A 21,794-nucleotide genomic window follows, 5' to 3' on the forward strand; every position below is an offset into this window, starting at 1 on the left:
TTCAAATTGTGACACTAGTTATATACCAGTAACAAAGATAGAAACCAGTCATGTTGAGCACTTGTAATTCTAGCAGTCAAATGTGACTTGAGTACTACAATGTAATACAGCTTTTCCTTTCCTAAACTGTGTATACATTTTTTGGCACCCTGTGTGTGTACCTAATCATTATTATATCTAATACACATGTAGAGATAGTGATAGGATAATAGAGATAGAAATAGTTGACCCTTGAACTACATAGGGGTTAGGAGCACCAACCCCATACAATTAGAAATCCACATTTAACTTTTAATTTCCCAGAACTTAACTACTAATAGCCTGGTGTTGACCAAAAGTCTCACTGATAACAAAAAAAGCTGATGAATACATGTTTGTTTATGTATTACATATACTGTATTCTTACAATAAAGTAGAGAAATAAAATATTAATAAAACCATAAGGAAGAGAAAATGTACCGTAGAACCTCCATAGTTGACCACCTCCTTAAGTTGACCTAATTTTCACAGACCGGACATGCACCACATGTACATATCAGAGCAGTAGGGCTAGTTCCCTATGGTGCCTCCATATGTTAACCAGTTTGTTACAGTCCCATGGCTGGTCAACTTACAGAGGTTCTACTGTATTTACTACTTATTCCATGGAAGTGGATCATCATAAAGGTGTTCTTCCTCTTATTCTTCACACTAAGTAGGCTGAGGAGGAAGAGAGAAAGGAGAGGTTGGTTTTGTCTCTAGGGCACATAGAGGTGAAAGAGCTGTAGGAGGTGGAAGGGGAGGCAGGAGAGGTAGGCACACTTGGAGTGATTTTTACTGGAAAAATCCATAGATAAATAGAGTTGTGCAATTCAAATCCACATTGCTCAAGGATCACCTGTACATACACAAACACACACATACACACGCACACACACACACACTCAGGGTAACCCTGCAAACTGGAGACCCAGAGAGGAACTGATGCTGGTACTTTGAGTACAGAAGCAGTCTGCGGGCAGAATTTCTTTGAGGAGGATTTGTCTTTTCCTTTTTTCTCTTTTAGTATTTTTTATTGCTGGAGATTCATTGAGGGTACAATAAACCAGGTTATACTGATTGCATTTGTTAAGTAAAGTCCCTCTTATACTTGTGTTTTGCCCCCAAAAGTTGTGTCACACACTGAGACCCCCAACCCCTCCTTCCTTCTCTTTACCACCCCCCTTCCTCATTCCCTCTCTCTGCTCTTCCTTTCCCCCACCACCCTCCCTCCTTCTCTCTCTCTCTGCTCTCCCCTTTCCCCATCCCCCACCTTGTACTACGTCATTAATTGTCCTCATATCAAAATTGAATACATAGAATTCATGCTTCTACATTCTTGAGATGCTTTACTAAGAATAATGAGTTCCACTTCCATCCAGGTTAATACAAAGGCTGTAAAGCCTCCATCTTTTTTAATGACTGAATAGTGTTCCATGATATACATATACCATAGCTTGTTAATCCATTCTTGGGCTGGTGGGCATTTAGGCTGTTTCCACATTTTGGTGATTGTAACTTGAGCTGCAATAAACAGTCTAGTGCAAGTGTCCTTATGGTAAAGGGATTATTTTTCCTTCTGGGTAGATTCCCAGTAATGGGACTGCAGGATCAAATGGGAGGTCAAACTTGAGTACTTTGAGGGTTCTCCATACTTCCTTCCAAACAGGTTGTATTAGTTTTCAGTCCCATTAGCAGTGTAAAAGTATTCCTTTCTTTCCACATTCATGCCAGCATCTGCAGTTTTGAGATTTTGTGATGTGGGCCATTCTCGCTGGGGTTAGATGATATCTCAGGGTGGTTTTGATTTGCATTTCTCTAACATTTAGGGATGCTGAGCATTTTTTCATATGTTTGCTAGTCATTCCTCTGTCTTCTTTAGAGAAGGTTCTATTCATTTCTCTTGCCCATTGATATATGGGATTGTTGACTTTTTTCATGTGGATTAATTTGAATTTTCTATAGATCCTAGTTATCAAACTTTTGTCTGATTCAAAATATGAAAATATCCTTTCCCATTGTGTAAGTTGTCTATTTGCTTTCGTTATTGTCTCCATAGCTGTACAGAAGCTTTTCAGCTTAATTAAGTCCCATTTGTTTATTTGTGTTGTTGTTGCAATTGCCATGGAAGTCTTCTTCATAAAGTCTTTCCCCAGGCTAATATCTTCAAGTGTTTTTCCTATGCTTTCTTTGCGGATTTTTATGATTTCATGCCTTAAATGTAGGTCTTTTATCCATCTCGAATCAATTTTTGTGAGTGGAGAAATGTGCGGATCCAGTTTCAGTCTTTTACATGTGGATATCCAGTTCTCCCAGCACCATTTATGGAATAGGGATTCTTTCCCCCAGTGTATGTTCTTTTGGTTTATTGAAGATTAGATGACTGTAAGATGTTAGTTTCATTTCTTGATTTTCTATTCAATTCCAAATGTCTGTGGCTCTATTTTTGTGCCAGTATCATGTTGTTTTGATGACTATGGCCTTGTAGTACAGCCTAAAATCTGGTACACTGATGCCCCCAGCTTTGTTTTTATTACTAAGAACTGCCTTATCTATATGGTTTTTTTTTTTTTTCTGGTTCCATACAAAATGAAGAATTATTTTTTTCTAAGTCTTGAAAGTATGGTGTTGGTATTTTTATAGTGATGGCATTGAATCTATAGATTGCTTTGGGAAGAATGTTGATTCTTCCCAGCCATGAACATGGTATGTTCTTCCATTTGTTAATATTCTCTGCTATTTCTTTTCTTAGGGTTTCATAATTTTCTTTATAGACGTCCTTCACCTCTTTTGTTAGGTATATTCCTACATATTTTGTTTTCTTTGAAGTGATGGTGAAGGGAGTTGTGTCCTTACTTAGCCTCTCATTTTGGCTGTTATTGGTATATACAAAGGCTACTGACTTGTGGATGTTGATTTTATATCCTGAGACATTACTGTATTTTTTGATGACTTCCAGGAGTCTTGTGGTTGAATCTTTGGGGTTCTCTAAGTATAAGATCATATTGTCAGCAAAGAGGGAGAGTTTGACCTCCTCTGTTCCCATTTGGATGCCCTTTATTTCCTTGTCTTGCCTAATTGTATTGGCTAGAACTTCCAGCACCATGTTGAATAGTAGTGGCAGTAGAGGACAACCTTGTCTGGTTCCAATTCTAGGTGGAAAAGCTTTCAGTTTTATTCCATTCAGTATAATATTAGCTGTGGGTTTGTTGCACCTGGCTTCAATCAGTTTAAGAAATATGCCACCTATGCCTATACTCTTCTATATTCTAATTAGAAAAGGATGCTGAATTTTATCGCATGCTTTTTCTGCAACTATTGAGAGGGTTCTGTTGATACAGTGAATAATATTTATGGACTTGAATATGTTAAACCAGCATGCATCCCTGGGATGAAGCCTACTTGATCATGATGTATGACTTTTCTAATGATAAGCTGTAATCTATTGGCTAGGATTTTGTTGAGAATTTTTGCATCTATATTCATTATTGTAATTGGTCTGAAGTTCTCCTTTTTAGTTGGGTCTTTTCCTGGTTTTGGTATGGGGTGATGTTTGCCTCATAGAACATGTTGGGGAAGATTCCTTCCCCCTCAATTTTTTGGAATAATTTCTGCAGTATGGGAATAAGCTCTTCTTTGAAGGTTTGATAGAATTCTGGTGTGATGCGATCTCATACAAAAAACATAAAGAGAGTACATCAACTAACTCACAAGCCATCTTATGGAGTTGGAAAGAGAAGAACAATCTAAGCCTAAACCCAGCAGAAGAAAAGAAATATCTGAAATAAAATCAGAGATTAATGAAATTAAAAACAAAAGAATCATTCACAAAATTAATGAAAGAAGGAGTTGGTTTTTGAAAAAATAAATAAAACAGATAAATGTTGGGCCATACTAACTAGAAATAGAAAAGTAAAATCTCTATCACAAATGATAAAGGGGAAATAGCAACAGATGCCACAGAGATACAAGAGCTTGTCTCTGAATACTACAAGAAACTCTATGCCCAGAAATTTGACAATGTGAAGAAAATGGATCAATATTTAGAATCACACTCTCTCCCTAGACTTAGCTGGGAAGAAATAGATCTCCTGAATAGACAAATTTCAAGCACTGAGATCAAAGAAACAATAAAAACCTCCCAACAAAAAAATGCCCTGGATTAGTCTAATTTTCTATTATGGCCCTTCAATATGGAAGGTAATCTGTTCTACTCAAAGTCTACTGATTTAAATATTGATCTTATATTAAAAATACCTTCACAGAAATATCTAGATAACATCTGACCAAAAATTTGGGTACAATGGCTCAGCCAAGTTGACATATATAATTAACCATCATAGAGAGCAAGGTGGACATCTGCTTGTGGGGAATCCTGGCTTGGGCATCAAAGTCTGACTTGGGTGAGGGAGATAGCCATGTAGGGGAAGCAAGACAGACATCTGATATGACATGCTGGAAGCTGAGTAGGGTGAAAGGGTACCTGGGTTGGAGAGCAGCCATGTACATAGTGTTGGCTCTGAGTGGAGTGAAGGAGACACCTACAAGGTGAGAGCTCCATTGCCAGTTCCCACTGCCTCAACTACCTTAGCTTTATAGGACTTAATATCCAGCAGTAGGCTTCTCTACATTCATTCTTCCTCAATATTGTTTTTGTAATTCTTGAACTTTTGCATTTCAATGTGAAGGCTAAAATAAGCTTGTCAATTTCCACACTTAAAATAATACTAGGATTTTGTTTGACTGAACTCATAGTTAAATTTTTTGGAGAACCAATACCCTTATAATATCAAGTCTTTCACTAATGAGCATGATATAGGTATTAATTTCTTTAAATAATATTTTATAGTTTGGACACCTGTTATAAGATTTACTCCTTGCATTTCAATGGTTTTTTTTAATACTACACTGATTAAATAGTAATACTACTTATTATTAGTGTAGCATGCTTTACTAATATTATTTTCTAATTGCTACTGATTTAGGAAAAACTACATTTGATTTCATATAATGCCCTTGTATCCAGTTAACTTCTTAAAATTAACTCGTTAATTTTGCCAGTTTATATGTAGTGACATTACAAAATGTCACTGACATGTTAATATTTATTTTCTTATCTTCACAAATTTTGATTCTTTTCTTTTCTACCATTTCCCTAGCTAAGCCATCCAGTATAGTGTTGTATAGAAATGTTAGGACAAGACTTTATCTTCTCACTCCTGACATCAATGGGAAATTTTTTAACATTTCCCACTCAACTATGTTTGCCATAAGTTTTTTTTAAAATTATGATTGTGTCCTGAACTATATCACATGGAATTTGTTGTGATTTTTTCCCATTCTAAGTAAATATTTACTTTTTAACTCCTTTTTGTATTTATTTGGAATTTGGAATTTTTTATATAGACCTTCCCTTCAAATTTTATAAGCTTAAAACTTTGCAACACTTAGCTCAACCCTGCTGGTGGCAGATGTCCAGCATTCCATGGCATAGCAGCCTCCAGATCACCCGCCTTCCCTGTGTCATCTTTTATCCCTATGCTTATGGCCTCCTGGTTATAAGATGGCTGCTGCTCTCTGAGTTACAGAACAACAAATAAAAATACTAATTCAAACATTGTTGACATGTTACTATATAATCAGAGTTTTTGCACAAACTTTCAAGGCAAGTCTTGGTGGGAAATGACAACAATCCAGTTCTTATTGAGGGACTAAAAGAAGCAAATAAAAGAATGTGCTCTTTGCTGCTAGCTGCAGGCACAATGGTTATAGTTTAGGGCAAGGCCAATGAACCTTGCTAATTGGAAAGGAATTTCTCCCTGAAATAAAATGATAAAGCTTTCTGAAAAGACTTTTTTCTTCTTCCTTTCTGAACTGTGAAGGTTAGGCTTCAGGGAGCAGTGGCCATCTTGTAATCAAGAGGCAACAAGCCCAGGCATGAAAGACAACACAGGAAGTGCTCTGAGGAGGGTAGACCAAGTGCTCAGAATAAGAACTGATCTCCTCAGGCCTCATGGACACCAACCACAGAGGTTATGAGGGGTCCCAATGCACTCCAACACCCGTTTTGTCTGACCTGCTTTCTCCTACCGAGAAGTGTCCAGAGAGAAGCCAATGCTCAGTAAAATGCCATCTCCCCCAAGGAGGGACAACAGTGAACCCAAAGTCCTATTTCAAACAGGGCCTATAATTTTCAATTGAGGAGTTCAACTGGGTGAATTGTCCTCAGAATAAGACTCAGCTTTCTCTAATCATCTCAACCCTATCAGATGGGGTCTAGAAGTGGCCACAAGTGTTCAAGTAAGTTTCAGCTTATCCAATTCACCCCCCTGACAAGGAGTCACCAGGGAGCCAAGTCCTCACCTCTCCTAATTTTGACACCCACAGTTTTACTGATGCTGTCTGCCTTGTATCCATCAGAACTAATCTCATTCTGTCCTTTGCTCTTGTTTGTCAGTCACCCAAAACACCCTAGAATTGCGAGTTATCTCTCATTCTCCTTCTTCTAATTTCTGCACACCACTTAGTCTCTGTTTTTTCTCTCAGGCTCTGATTCATAAATGAGTGTACTCCTCACCATTGCACACTCAGCAAAATCTGCTTCCCTGAGACCTTCTCATGCAGAAGCTGCTATGACATGACCCTATACCACACTGCTGCTGGCATACCTACCCAAGTTACAGTCTCCTTTTCCAGTGATGTTAGCTCCTCCCTCATGCTTCAAGTCTACCTTTTGTCTTAAATCTTGGTTACATTTAACACACCCAGAGATAAAGTCCCAAACTTCAGGAGCTTAAAACTTTACTCTTAATCCCTCCCCCCAAACCCATTCTACCCAGTCTTTCTCATCTCAGTTGCTTTCTTTTTCTATTACACATCCAATCATTCAGTAAATCATATTGGCTTGTAAAATAATCTGTACAAAATCTTCAATTATCTGCCTTGTTCCTATCCAGCTACCAACTCATACTCTCTGAACTGGCAACACAGAGTTCCCTTCTTACATTCCAGGCAGCTTCTAAGCACATGCTGGATTACAGCTTCCTCCACTCTGCTCTAGTCCTGGGGACACTCTCATCCTCTTCATGTTGCACAAAAATAATTACAGCATTTCCCCATCATTCCTGCCTGCGCTTCACCATTATTTGTGTGTATTGACTATCATTTCAACAGAAGGGAGAATAAGTAGGAGACAAAGCAGAAATGCATCTTTTCATTTACTCTCTTGTACCAGAAGCCCTATATTGTCCGTAAGGCCTCTGGTACTCGAAAATCCTTTTACTCATTGATTTTATTCATATTTACAAAATAATAATGTGAGTAGATTAGGCTTAGTTTTTAATATGTATCTGGAACTTTATTAACTTCAGTTCAAAACAGAAGCTACTTTTTTTTATAAGTTTCATTTTCTAAGATTATTTTTGGAAAAGTATTGTTTGTGTTCTAACTTAGGACACAGCAGGTGGCATAACTAACTATTGTCATCCTGAATCTGGGAATGGGTTTTGTTTTGTTTTTTGTTTGTTTTTTCTTTTCTTTTCTTTTTTTTTTTTGACAAAATCTTACACTACACACAGCCATTAAGGACCAAAGTTTTTCTAATATTGTCCTTTCATGTTTTGACTCAGATTCTTGTTTTTAAGAAAGAGTTTTGTCACCAGATTTGAACTCCTAAAAAAAAAAAAAAATCCAACAATCTTTGCTGCATGATTTTTAATAGGCTGATTAAAGTTTGTCAGTACTCTGAACAAAATAACCAAAAATATTACATGAGTAATAAAGGAGAGAAAGAATCAAAAGCAAGCAACAGCATATTAATGAGTAATCTATTATAAAAAGAATTGTGTCCAGAATGGGAAGAGTGAGCTAAGGAAAAATTCCTAAATACAATAAAATAGAGACATTTTTCACATGGAAGTGATAAATTCAAAAAAAATATGTAAATGTTCACATAAGCAGGATGAGAATTTCAGTCTCTTCATAATCCTAATAACAAAGCACAAACTCAGTGGAATTAAATCAACTTTCATTACAGATAATTTGTAGGACTATTTAGAAAAGGAAATGTGGGCCCTTACTTTTTGTGAGCTCAAAGAGAAATTGCTATTTTAACATAAATATAAAGCTGGATCTAACATCTGGTTTAGTGGTTTGTTAGAAATGTCTCTCCTAGGAGAATCTCAAATGCTTTGAAACCTTGGAGATACCAGTAGTGAATATTTTTATCTGGAGTGGAAAACAATTTTTAAAGTTTACCTGCAGTACCACTATTGATTTTCAAGACAAACAATTTGGGTAGTGAATTCTCCAGTTCTGAAAAGGATGATAGACTAGGACATTACAATTTAGTTTTAAATTCATTGTCATTTGAAAACTTGGAGTTCTGGTGCACATCTTTGCACTCATTTTCCTTCCCTGTGACCTTTGTTTCTGCAAGTTCAGTTCCCGGAGAGGCATTTTCACCAGGTAGATGACGCTTCCTCAAAAGAATTAGGATTAAAAAGGCTGGAATAAAGCTTGAGCCTCTCAGTGCTGCTGGCAATCCAAGGTAGATGTATCTGTTCAAAAATATATTAAAATACATTAAATCTTGCATAGACAGTAAACTAATTTTATATACTTTTGTTATATTATATTCCCATAAGCTAATAGCCACTTCCTGTATTGCATGTTGATCTTATATCAGCCACTTTGCTGAACTCTCTTATTAACTCCAATGTTTGTTAAAATATTTGGGTTTCTTTTTATTTTCCACTGAGAAAATCCAAATTAATTTTCACCTTTTCTAATCTTTTGTTAGTGTTTTTAACAACAAGTATTCCTGTCACTTGACAGAGAAAATGTTAGATATGAATGGTGCCATTTTCTGCACAGTCTATGTTTATAGAACAATGCTCAAAAAAAAATTACTATCTTTACCTGAAGTTGGTGGAATCATATATCCTGCATGCTCCTGGCTTACCACATTTCAAAGTTCCCCAATGTAAACATGTGGAGTCCACCAAAGCACCAAAATATATAGGTGCAGGGATGCCAGCTAAAAGTAAGAGAGAAAGAAAAATCTATTAACAGTGTCAGAATTAATATTACATTGTCTTATTTGGAAATATTTCCATTTTCTCTATTTGTACAACAAAGTTTGAGAAAATATAAATCTGATGCTCTGAATTTTGTGTTTAAGAATTATGTTACATTTACAGTAAATTCTTATATTATAAAAGAGAAGTAATCTGAAGGATAAAATGCAACTACTTAGACCTAAAGATTCTGAAGTTTATATATTTCCTAAAATGTTTCTGGCCAATCACATGTACATTTTAACAAAGCATTTCCTGTTATATTTTTTTATTAATTCTTCTAATAGACAAAAAAGTGTAATTAAGGTCAGACAGGACCTATTCAAATCAAATAAATTTTCCATCTCTTCATATACTTCTTGCCTTAATTACAAAGCAATGTTTACAAACGAGATATTTGCTAGACTATTCTTCTGGAAGAACGATCTCATTTACTGAGCATTTAATGTAGGTTGAGAAAAATAGCTATTTTTACCAAATACTCGTGTGCAAAATGCATGTACTCCCACACCAAGAGATTTCTCTTCAGACTTGATACACCTAGTAAAAGAAAAATAAAGATTTTAAAACTACCATAGTTTCTTGAAAGGACTGTTTGCATGCTAGTAACATAGGAAGCACTCAAAAATTTCCTTGCATGCTTAGTTCTTAGTTATTCAGGGCCTGATTATCCAGCTTACAGCCTACTCAGGGCCCCCATTTCTGGTGACTGGCATTTTACCCATTACTTTTTGCTTATTCATTTCTATCAGAAAGTTAGGAAAGGAGGAAATATATCAAATCATCCCAATTCTGTCCCAGTCTCCTCCTATTGACAACAGTTTTGATCATCATGGGTAAACTTTAAGCCTAAAAAACAAGAAGAACCCAGCCCTAGCTTTATTCAGATTATTTCTATTAACAAAAATGTAGAAAAGCTAAGGATTTACATGAGTGAATTTTAAAAAGAAAGTGATGAAAATGTCCTAAGCTAATCTATTTTAAGTGGTTTGGCTTCAAGAGTTGCACAGAGCTTCTTCCATTCTGTCAAAAACTCCTCCATCTTTTCACAGTTGTCTAAAACTCCTATGACAGAACATAATAGCTCAATGGTGCTTTGTGGTGTCCCACCCACTTCAGCATCAGCATAGCGACCTGCTCAAAAAATTCACCTTAAGAACACCACTGAGCTCTCTTCCCTTCCCTGATGAACTCAAAGCTGGAAAAATAACAGTGGTCTTCTACACAAGAGGAAAAGGATTTAGCACATTTTCAGGGAATACTACATTTTATTGGTATTTTCTTGGAACAGAATTTTATTGGATAGAATAATTCTACAATCTCATAAAATTAGAGTTGCTCCAGATACTATCTATCTCATGGCAAGGTTATTTAGCCAACATCAACAATTTCACTAAGAAGAAAATATAAAAGCACAACTATCTTGGTCACTAATATCCTTTTTCTTGAATTTTGAGTTTGGAATGACTACAAGCACATAAAAGATGTGTATATTTCATAGCACAACAAAGCTACTATAATCAATCTGATTTCCTTTCACTACAGAAAATAGGGCATTTAAATTTTTGTTTCTCTTCTACCTTTAACATAGAACTTTACAATCTCACGGGAGCATGAGATCCTAATAGCTCATGACTTATAAGCAGTTTACATTGTCCTCCAACATTTATCATTACCTGGTACTGATAAGAACATCAATTTCCAGAACTCAGGAATGAAAAAGAAAACCTAGAATGTAAGTTACGAAGAAAAAGCTGAGACAAATTCAGCATATTTTAAAAATAGCAAGCAAGCATAGATATTGCATCCCTTAACCACTGTGGTAGGATATCCAGGAAAATTCCACAATAATAGAGAAAAGTCTTTAGTATATCTATCAAAATCCAGGTGCTACCCTCTACGATATGATCTTGGCAAGAAACAGGGAAAAGAATAGAGATGTGAAGAGAATTGAGAGCATAATGAACTATTTGTCTTGTTAGGGAGTAGATATCAATCCTGAAAAGGTTTTAAATTGATAAGCAAGACATAAATGTAGTTAAAAATCTCAATAAGTAGGTTAACCACTTAAAAAAATAAAGTTTTCAGAGGAGCAAAAGAAAATCCAATCTATAGAATGGAAAATTTAAAAAGTGTACAAAAAGTCCTACCACAATAATTACAAGAAGTACAGTAAATACAAACAGGTTAAGCACATCAATCTCAGGTTAGAAAATCTGATCTAGCAAGTTGACTATGAAAGGAGGTGGAAGACTAAAGATAAAAGGAAGGCAAAGATATGATGTGCATGTTAATTGATAAAGGGTCCCCCCCATCAGGGATGGATGGGGACCCCATTTTCTTGACTTGGGTGAGCTCAGAAATCAGTCTCATCACAGACCCCATCTCTAGGAGCAAACAGGCCTTTTCCAGGCTGCATTCTCTGGATTCAAGCAAAGTCACAAAAAAAAAAAAAAAAAAAAAAATCCTGATCAGTATCTCATCTGCGAGGTTCCTCTTGGAGTACAGAGCATATACCCTACTTCCCCACCTGGAACAGAAACTGCAAGGACCAAATTCCTTTAATAATCTTAGGATTATTTTTGCCTGCAGGCTCCTGGCCAATTTTGACATGTTCCAGATATATATTCCCCAAAGCCTCTGCACAGATAGGAAAAGTAGTATATAAACCCCTAGTCAGAAGGTCCACATGGGCTTCACACTTGGGGTCCCTCCTCCATTGCTGTCTCTTTCACTTATCTGTCTCTTTTATCTTCAGTGAACTTTTTGCTTACTCAGGTGGTAAGCAATTTCATTCTTCAAACCTCAAGATCAAGGACCCAACACTGAGAATACCCAACTAGATGATGAGCCACAAGAAAGTTAGAATTGCAACTCCAGTAAGAAACAAACAGGAATTCCCTAAAAGAAAATACTATCAGATAAAGAATAACAGTGAGTGTTGGTAATAATAGAAATATAATAATCAAAACAAATGATTTAAGTGTTCATCTCATATAGTTGACTAAAGAACAGCCAAATCAAGCCCAAAAGGAACAAAAAAACCTATGATACAAAACAGAAATTCATGACATGAAGATGAACAAGACCAAAAACTTGGTCCTTAAAAAGGAAAAATAATATAGACAACACTCTAATCAAGTTGACCAGGTTAAAAAAAGATATAAATAAACAAAATACAGAAAACAAAAAGTTAAAATACTTCAGATAAAAGAGTATTGTAAACACTTACATAAGCTATTCACACTAGCAAGTATACAACAGGTGTAAGTCAAAATCCAAAATGTGAGTAGATAACAACATTTACTAAGTAAATGAAAATAATGAGCAAATACCACTTCAAAATAAGCCCAAAGTACAAATGCTTTTACAGGTCAAAGTACAAATGGATGCTTTATGCAAATAGCTTTAGAAACTAAAAAATAGAACATTTACCAATCTATTCTGTGGTACTAATGAGAAGCCAAAACAGAAAAAAAGTATAGAAAATAATAGAGATGTTTTACTTATCACCATAGATGTTATGATTTTAAATAAAATATTTTTAAATGAATCAAATCATGCATTAAAATATGTGATTGTGAGGTTTTTTTCAGACACGAAAATAAAGTTCAACATTAAAAAACCTGTTACTGGGGTGGTGCCTGTGGCTCAAAAGAGTAGGGCACAGTCCCATATGGTGGAGGTGGTGGGTTCAAACCCAGCCTCAGCCAAAAAATAAAAAAAACCTGTTACTTTATTTTAGTATGCTAAAATTTTCTGACCATAAAAATTACATACAATTGTTTTCAGATATATAAAAATATATCTAATAAAGTTTAATAACAACTTTATTACTAAAAACTCAAAAACTAGATGAAAACCAGATAACTAAAAATCTGCAGTAAGCACCATGTTTAATAGAGAAAGTTTATAGGCTTCCCAGTAGGATTAGAAAAGAACACCCATACTCACTATCACCACCACAGTTTAACACAGTTGGAGGCCTTAATTGATGCTACAAGAAAGTTTCAGAAGTCTAAGATGTGTCAGATTTGATAGCAAAGAGATAAAATGCTTTGTGTTTTGCACATGGACAACGTCCATAGAAAATCTAACAAAATCAACAATTCGTTAGAAAAAATAAGAAAGGGTGCTGGATAAAAAGTAAATCTTAAGAAACAGCATTCCCCCAAGAGCCAACTAGAAAAATAAGAGAAAATGGTACCACAGCTACGCACATACACATATATATGTATACATATACATACACAATTACATAAGATTTATATTTATATTTAATTATATTTTAATTTTTACCTTTAATTTTATATGAATAAATTATATATTATTATAATATGAATAGAAAATTTATATTGCTATATGTGAAAAGATGATACACATATACATTTATTCATACATATGCATCCACAATGATATTATTTACAATCATGTTTGTAGTCACAAATGCATTTGTAACAACACAAATATAAATGCAAATATATTTATAATCAATACTAGTACACATCAATTTACAACCACAAATACTGTATTTATATATACATATACATATGTATTATATCCACATATATGTGTATATGCAAATTTTTTTTTTTTTTTTTTGCAGTTTTTGGCCGGGGCAGGTTTGAACCCACCACCTCCAGTATCCATATAGGTCCGTACCCTACTTCTTGAGCCACAGGCACCGCCCTATGCAAATATTTTTGACTGTGAATGGTTTCATTTTTTGTGTGAAAGAGTATGGGTGGGTGGGGGAGTTTAATAAGATATATTTTTGGTCTTTGTCCCTCTCTCCTGGCACAGAGCTCCTTGACACTCCCAAACTTCCTTTGGAATTTCATGAGTAATTAGAATGGACTTTTGTAATTCTTCAGAGGCCAGTTTTGATCACCTCTGAGTTTATGCTAATGAGATCAGTTAGTATGGGGCCCCTAGATAGCTTAAGAATGGGACTGGTTATCCAGAAAAACCAACTGAATAAAGGCCTGGCTTCCATTTGTATGCTTTATAATAACTTTCATAACAAATCAAAATATGTGTTTCCTCACTAAGTTCTGTGAAGCATTCCAGCAAATTCAGACATGAGAATCCCCAGTTTATAGTTGGTTGGCATCAAAACTGAGGGTAGACTTGTAGGACTGAGTCCTTTAACTTGTGGGATTTGATGCTGTTAATAATTTCATGTAGATAGCATAACAATTGACTCAAACTGTAGAACACCCAGGTGTTGTTGGAAAATAGGTCAGTGTGGGAAAACACCCACACATCTAGTACACAGAAGGATTCTGTGTCAGTAGAGAAACTGCGTTTTTCTCAGAGTGAGTACATACATGTATATGTTTATATAATTTGTATATGTATTTAGGAAGCAACTTAATGACATATCACCTTTATGGAGAATATTTTAAAACTCTATTTACAGATATAAAGGAAAGTTTAAATAAAATATTTAATACTTAGAAAAATTAAATGTTAAATTAATGGAAAAATATTCCATATTCACCAATATTTGAAATCAGAGATTCTCCAGTTGATCTGTGCAATCCACACAAACCCACTTGAAACTCACATGGGAGTATAAAGAGCCATAGATAGCTAAATCAATCTGGAAAGAAGAGAATAAAGGAAAACCAAAGGTGGCAGGTAGGTGAGGAAGAGTTATGATATGAGATATTAACACCCACGATGGTAAAGTAATAAAAGCAATGTGACACTAGTATGAAAATAGACAAGGTTATGGGAGAATAAGGGTAAAAAGTAGACAGATGTCATATAAAAACCTGAGACATGATAAAGGTGAAACCACAAATCAAGGAAGAAAGAACCTTTATTTAGGTTAAAATATTGAGAAAACAAGTATATTGTATGGAAAAAAGAACCCTGATATCTATCTCCCTACAATATCTACATATAAACATGATTTGACGTGGTTTAAAGAATTTTATGTAAAAGATAAAGCTGCAAAGCTAGTAGGATAAAATTAAAGGGGAATGGTTTTTTAAATTAGTAAAATGGAAAAATGTTTAAAATTTGACTCCCTGTTTTAAATATACAAATCCTAAGACAAATAAAATATTATTAGATTTCATTATGAAAAATTCAGGATTTCACTTTATAAATGACATTGTGTAAAAGTTAGGAGACAGGCTAGGCTAAGGTAATTGTATCATGTAAACAATCTCACATTAATATCTATAATCTACACAATGATCCTCAAAATCACCAAGAAAAGGATAGGAAACATAATGAGGAAATGGACAAAAAACAAAAATAAAAATTTTGAAGCAGAAGCCTCAATAGCTAAAAAACAGTTTTGTTAGGTAGATAGGAAGGGACCTCTGGCTCTCCTGGGGACAAAGGCCAGCGCCCTGAGCAATTGCCACACCTGGGGGAGGCAGGGGAACACCCTGCCAATCTGCCAATCAGAACTTAGTGCACCAACTGCAAAAGAATGCAGCGGAAAGTTGCCACCCTAGCTGTCAGCTCAGATGGATAGGGTCTGGAAGGTGGCCTAGAGAAACCTAAGGCTAATAATTATCACGTCAGCTTAAATCTGCCTTGCAGTCCCCCACCCTGACAATAGGGCTTTCAGAGGCTCATGGGAGATCTGTGCATGAGGTGAAGACTCAGGTTATGTAACTTCCAATAGTCTATCAAAATAGTTTGATGGCGACATTTGAACCATGAGAGGGGCCCAGCCTAGTCATAAAATAGAACCCTAGACCCAAATTGGGGCCCTCCTTTTATGATATGGGCCCACTGGCTGGCTGTGGTGAATGTATCTTTGCCCAATAAGTATTTGACTTTTTATCTTGTGCTTGCCTTGTAGAGAGTGTGTCTGGTCATTCTTCAGACAAGAGCACACCAAGAGAGCAGATGGCTGACCGCTGACTGTCTAAGGAAAGGCTTAAGCTCCTTATCTCAGGAAATTAGATATTAACATAACAGTAAGCTGCCATTTTTCATTTATACCCATTGGAATGGTCAACACTAGAAAATTAGATAATTCCAAGTGTTAGTGACATATAAAGAGATAGGAACTCTCATGCAGAAAAAAAATATATAAGTACCTGCAGGGCTGAAGAATTTACCTATGCATGAAAAATCAAGTGACTTTGATGAAATAGGGGCTTTTCACAGCTTCACACTCTGCTGCCCTGTAGGTTGAACTCTAGGCACAGCTGCCAGACACTCACGCCTTACCTATCAAAATGACCATTTCATATGGCTTACCCTAAGATACAAATGCATCTCTTCTTGTGTAGTGAGAGGTACACTCATTTATCTCTAAAAAACAAGGAAGGAAAAAAGAGAAGGATAGAAAGGGAAATACCGACAGATGAACATTTATATTGCTAACTGTGCGAAATTCAACGATTAATGCACACCCCTTAATAAATGGCATGCTAGAGCACTGCGTCTTTAGATACTAGGTGCTCCAAGTGGCTTCCGTAGAAAAAAATTACCATGAAACATGACTAGAAAGAAATTTAAATCAAGAAAATAAGTCTTGTACCTCAGGAGAACCATATATCCAGGGATGGCAGCTAAAGAATAAATGAAACTGCTAATTGTTGACATAATCAGAAAGTACTGGAGCATCATGGAACAGTCATGTCCTTTGTCACACAGACCCAGAACCGCAGATGAGTTTCCTGACGTATGAATGCAGCTACAGTTTTGGAACACCTGTCAAAAACATAATATAGTATTCATATCATGGTTGCATTTCTGTTTGCTATGAATAAGCTTGCATTCAATAAAAAACAACCAGAAGCAAAATAATAAGAACAATATAGTATTCTATTTTAGCAAAAAAAAAAAGGTCTTAAACACAAATCTCAAATATTTTTGACAGAGCCCGTTGGATCAACATAGAGACGGCTCACTCCCTTTACCTCCACATCCTTTATGGTGTCTTTCAGGATTATAGCAATAAACAGAACATAGATGAATAGTCTCAGAAAAATGGGTAACTTGGTGTAAATATTTAGAGTAAATCTGCATTAACTACACCATTGTAAGAGCATGCTTTTGTAAAAAAAAAAAACAGATACTGTTGCTTTTTTTCCCACTTGGGCCCAGCAGAATGGCTCCCACCAACAAGGGTGGCAAGAAGAAGGGCCATTCTGATTCTGCCATCAACATGGTGGTGACTCAAGAATACACCATGGGATCACCTCTATGGCTTGTCTTATAAGGGCACAAGTGAATCTTTCTAAGAGTATAAATGTCTTAACACAATAACTAAGAAAATTGACAAAGTCTATGTTAACCAGTTTGATGAAAATATTTCAAATTGTATATGAAAACACCACAATGTACCCCATGATTGCATTAATGTACACAGCTATCATTTAATTTTAAAAAAAAGAAAGAAAGAAAGAAAAAAAAATACACCAACATTCGCAAGCACATCCATGGAGTGGGCTTCAGACCCTCAGGCACTCAAAGAGAACCAGAAATTTGCCATGAAAGAGATGGGAACCCCAGATGTGTGCATTGATACCAGGCTCAACAAAGCTATCTGGGCCAAAGGCATCAGGCTTGTTCCCATACCGTATCCATGTGCGGTTGTCCAGAAAATGTAATGAAGGTGAAGATTGACCCAGTAAGCTCTATACTGTGGTTACCTATGTACCTGTCACCACTTGCAAAAATCTACAGTCAACATGGATGAGACTAACTGGTGATTGTCAGATACATCAAATAAAGTTATAAAACCACACATACACACACACACACAAATACTGTTTTTCCACAACACTAAGTATGACAGCCAGGACTGTTTCACAGCACTCAGCTGAAGTATTTAAAGACTTAACAAAAAAAAAAAAAAAGCTTTGTTTCAAAAAATATAGTTTATTTCAAAAACAGAGTTTATTCAAACTTTTAAAAAATGTTACATCTTCAGGTCTTATTAAGAATCAAAATTTATAGTTTACTTTGGTCACCAAGTGACATTATAAGTATTGTGACATTTTAGAGGCAAGAAAATATTTCTAACTCCAACTTCTCAAAAAAAAAAAACTGTCAGTATGTAAAAACAGAAAGTGCACACATACATATACACAGGAAAAAATGCAGCAATTAGCTGAAAAATTGAAATAAAACTGTTAACTATCTTAATGACAAAAATATTTTAGTTTGGAGTATCTTGAACCCAAATTATTTTATAATAATCTAAACCACTAGAAGATACAAATCAGTGCAAACGTTTCACATGAAATCTAGGAATTAAGAGTGAATCAAGAGAGCATATAGAAAGTAAGTCATTTTTTCCACACAAAAATAATTAATTTGTTTTTAAGGAAAGGCCAATTTTATTTATAGTATTTGTAGGCCCAGTTCATAGTTTTAAAAGTCCTGTCAAAAGACAATAGGCTGTATTACCATGTTTATTCCTGCTCCAACAGATGTTTCACAACCAGCAAGACAAGCCGACATATATGACAAGCCATTGGCTCCACACACAGGGTCCCATGTTTTAGTTGGACAGTTGCAATCCATATTACAGGCAGCAAGGATGTCACTTCCCACATATAAATCTTTTGGAATTCTGAAATGATTTCAAATAATGTCATGGATATTGAAAAGCTAGTCAAACATATTCTTCTTAGCAAAGTATCTCAAGAATGGAAGAAAAGTATCCAATGTACTCAGCCCTACTATGAAACTAATTTATGGCTTTCATATGAAAGCTATAACCCAGTTATAGCCCAAGAATATGGGGAAAGGGGAGAGGAGGGGGGGGAAGTATGGCTGGAGGGAGGGTGATTGGTGGGACCACATCTATGGTTCATCTTACAGGGGTACATGTGAATCTTTCTAAATGTAGAATATAAATGTCTTAACACAATAACTAAGAAAATGCCATGAAGGCTATGTTAACCAGGTGATGGAAATATTTCAAATTGTATATAAAACCAGCACATTATACCTCATGACTGTATTAATGTACACAGCTATGATTTAAAAAGAAAGAAAAGAAAAGAAAAGAAAAGAAAAGAAAAGAAAAGAAAAGAAAGAAAGAAAGAAAGAAAGAAAGAAAGAAAGAAAAGAGAAAAGAAAGAAAAGAAAGAAAGAAAAAAAAGAAAGAAAGAAAAAAGCTGGTCAAGCTTTTTTAAAAATCCCTTTCATTTCAAATGCCAATTGTATTTCCTTTCCTTCCCAAAATAGAAATAGAAACCTTCCAACCCTCAGTGTGTGATCTGGATACTCTAGCTCTGGTAGGAAAGATAAATGGTTCACACAGCCATGTTTTCAATGATTTGTTTCTGAAAAAACGTGTAGGCAATAAACAAGCATTAACTGAGTGCCTACGGCATGAGAGGCATTTTTCCCAATACTATTAGAACTCAAATATGGGGATAACTTAATCTCATGAGGTGGAAAGTAACAAAAGAGAGCTAACTTGAAGATCAAAATCTGCAAGTCCCGTTTATCATGTGGATTATACATTTAGCTCCAGCAACATAGGTCCTTAAGTTAGACAAATACTTTCCCGCTAGTATAAAAAGTGCCCAGCACTTGTAATGTGACTGAAGTCTCAAAATTGAATTCAAATCTTAACTCCATGACTAGGTCCAGTGTGACTTTCTACACATTTTCTTTGTGACCCGGTGTGATTGGAAATGGAGAAAATCTTTAAATTCTTTACAATTTAAATGCCATGTTGCTATATTGATGTTACAGAAGAGCTCTGACATGAACTCCCTTTATCACTGAATCTCTCTGAATCTCAATGTCTTCATCCATAAACTAGAGATTCTAATAATGCCCATCTCCAATGGAACTGGCAAGACTCAAATCAGATGATGTATATAAAATTAATTTGTGATTTTATATTTGAAATTGTTGTACTCTTACAATCCTTGATGCTTTTGAAAGAACATTTTAGGGTGTTCTTCATTTCATTTTAACTGATGGCTCTATTGTCTAAATATGCCCTAGAAGTGAATTTTAAAAATTTACATCACTGTGGAAAACCTTTCAATAAATCCAGATAGTTCTCAAAATATATAATTTAAAAGTATCCAGTACTTTGATATAACTATACAAAAGAAATATATGAATTTATATATTAATGATATATGTATTAGAATTCAGTTATACTAAATTGGAAACACATAAAGCCTATTTAGACTGCATAATCAACTCTTAATTTTTCCTTTGTATAGGACTGTAAAATATATGGCTAACATATACTAATGTGACCTTAAAACTATAGGCAGTTTCTTTGATAAGCACTTCAATGTCCACAAGCATATCACAAATACAACCACACAAACACATACATATAAAATCATAAACTCACCCTGTGATATTCTCCCAACCTCTTTACTAAGCCTAGAGCTTGAATGGATTGGGTCAAGATTGACAGATGGAAGAAAGATATAGGAAGACCAGGAATCACTGCCTTTAATTCTAAGAAGCAGATGATCCAACCATTGTAGAAAATATACTATTAATTGTTCATTGAAAGAGTGTGACATTCATTAGAAAACAACATACCCTTCATAAGAGGTAGTTATGCCAGCAACTGGTGAATTATCACATGTCATGAAAAAACTTAAAAAATAGAGAAGATACTCAAGTAAGGATAACCAACATCCTATGTGGGCAGCTTGTTTGACAGTGATCTTGAACTTCTTCATAATTAAACCACCAACAATATATCCAATGCATATTGGAGGTAAGTTATAAATACCTATAAATGCAAAGTGGCTTATTAGAAAAACAAACAAGTATGTTATCACTTTTATCTAACATATCTTATACATAAGAAACTATTTACATCCAACTCATAGTGAAAAATGATAATTTAATTTGATCCCCACCTAGCTACGTATATACAAGGACATTTTGAAATGCCCCATAATGGTAGAGAATATTTTGGAAGACTGTTAATATTGTCATTCATTTAATTAATCATAGCAGGGTATTAATTTCTTGTAGGTCGAGATCACGACCAATATCTCTTTTTCTAGTTTATAGCTAGGAATGGCAAAGTTGGCCAATAACATATTAATTTTTTATTCTCCATTCTGTAGGATGTATTTATTCCCCCTCCAGTTGTTTAGAGTTTGACTCATCTCAAGGTACTTTATAGAGTCACTTTGCTGAGCCTGTTGCTGTCAGTGTATAAACATGTCACTGACCAGCCTGCTTCCTCTCTCAACCCTCCCCCAGTTAAAGAAAGAAAAAGGAAAAGACAGCCCCATGTTGCATTCATACAATGGCAGCACCTGGCTCACTGAATCACATTTTAGGGACAGTTGTTTAAAATCCATTCCAGACCCCCACACTATAGTCTGATTTAGTGTGTCATAACTGAGGGGGTCCCATGTATCAGAACTTTTCACAAACACTCTAGGTAATATGGACTCAAGTAGCCAGGGATATTGATGTTTCAAAGCAATGGAATGGGCTCAGCACCCATAGCACAGGGGTTACAGCGCTGGCCACATGCACCAAGGCTAGCAGGTTTGAACCCAGCCCAGGCCGGCTAAACAACAATGACAACTGCAACAAAAAAATAGCCAGGCGTCAGGCGGGCACCTGTACTCCCAGACAGTTGGTAGGCTGAGGCAAGAGACTTGCTTAAGCCCAAGGGTTTGAGGTTACTGTGAGCTGTGACACCACAGCACTCTACTGAGGGTGACACAGTGAGACTCAGTCTCAAAAAAAAAAAAAAAA

General features: G+C 35.5%; 1 protein-coding gene across 3 annotated transcripts in view; it reads right to left on the bottom strand.

Annotated features, from left to right (window-relative positions):
- Positions 1–4,133: 4,133 nt before the first annotated feature.
- SLCO1A2 (solute carrier organic anion transporter family member 1A2) overlaps positions 4,134–21,794 on the bottom strand; it is a 44,083-nt gene continuing 26,422 nt past the window's right edge. For 2 of the 3 annotated variants that reach the window (XM_023514690.1, XM_003792446.3), the window contains 6 exons: positions 20,610–20,805; positions 18,489–18,654; positions 16,612–16,784; positions 9,571–9,635; positions 8,938–9,055; positions 8,286–8,576 (listed from right to left, as the gene is read on the bottom strand). In XM_023514690.1, the coding sequence (XP_023370458.1) occupies positions 8,357–8,576; positions 8,938–9,055; positions 9,571–9,635; positions 16,612–16,784; positions 18,489–18,654; positions 20,610–20,805 (938 nt within the window). In that variant the 3' untranslated portion in view covers positions 8,286–8,356. Of the gene's footprint in view, positions 8,577–8,937; positions 9,056–9,570; positions 9,636–16,611; positions 16,785–18,488; positions 18,655–20,609; positions 20,806–21,794 lie in introns of all 3 variants that reach the window. The other variant, XM_023514689.1, reaches the window with a different exon arrangement.

The sequence above is a fragment of the Otolemur garnettii genome, unplaced genomic scaffold, assembly GCF_000181295.1.
Source record: "Otolemur garnettii isolate 467f Iridium unplaced genomic scaffold, OtoGar3 scaffold00057, whole genome shotgun sequence".
In the NCBI taxonomy this organism is placed as follows: Eukaryota; Metazoa; Chordata; class Mammalia; order Primates; family Galagidae; genus Otolemur; species Otolemur garnettii.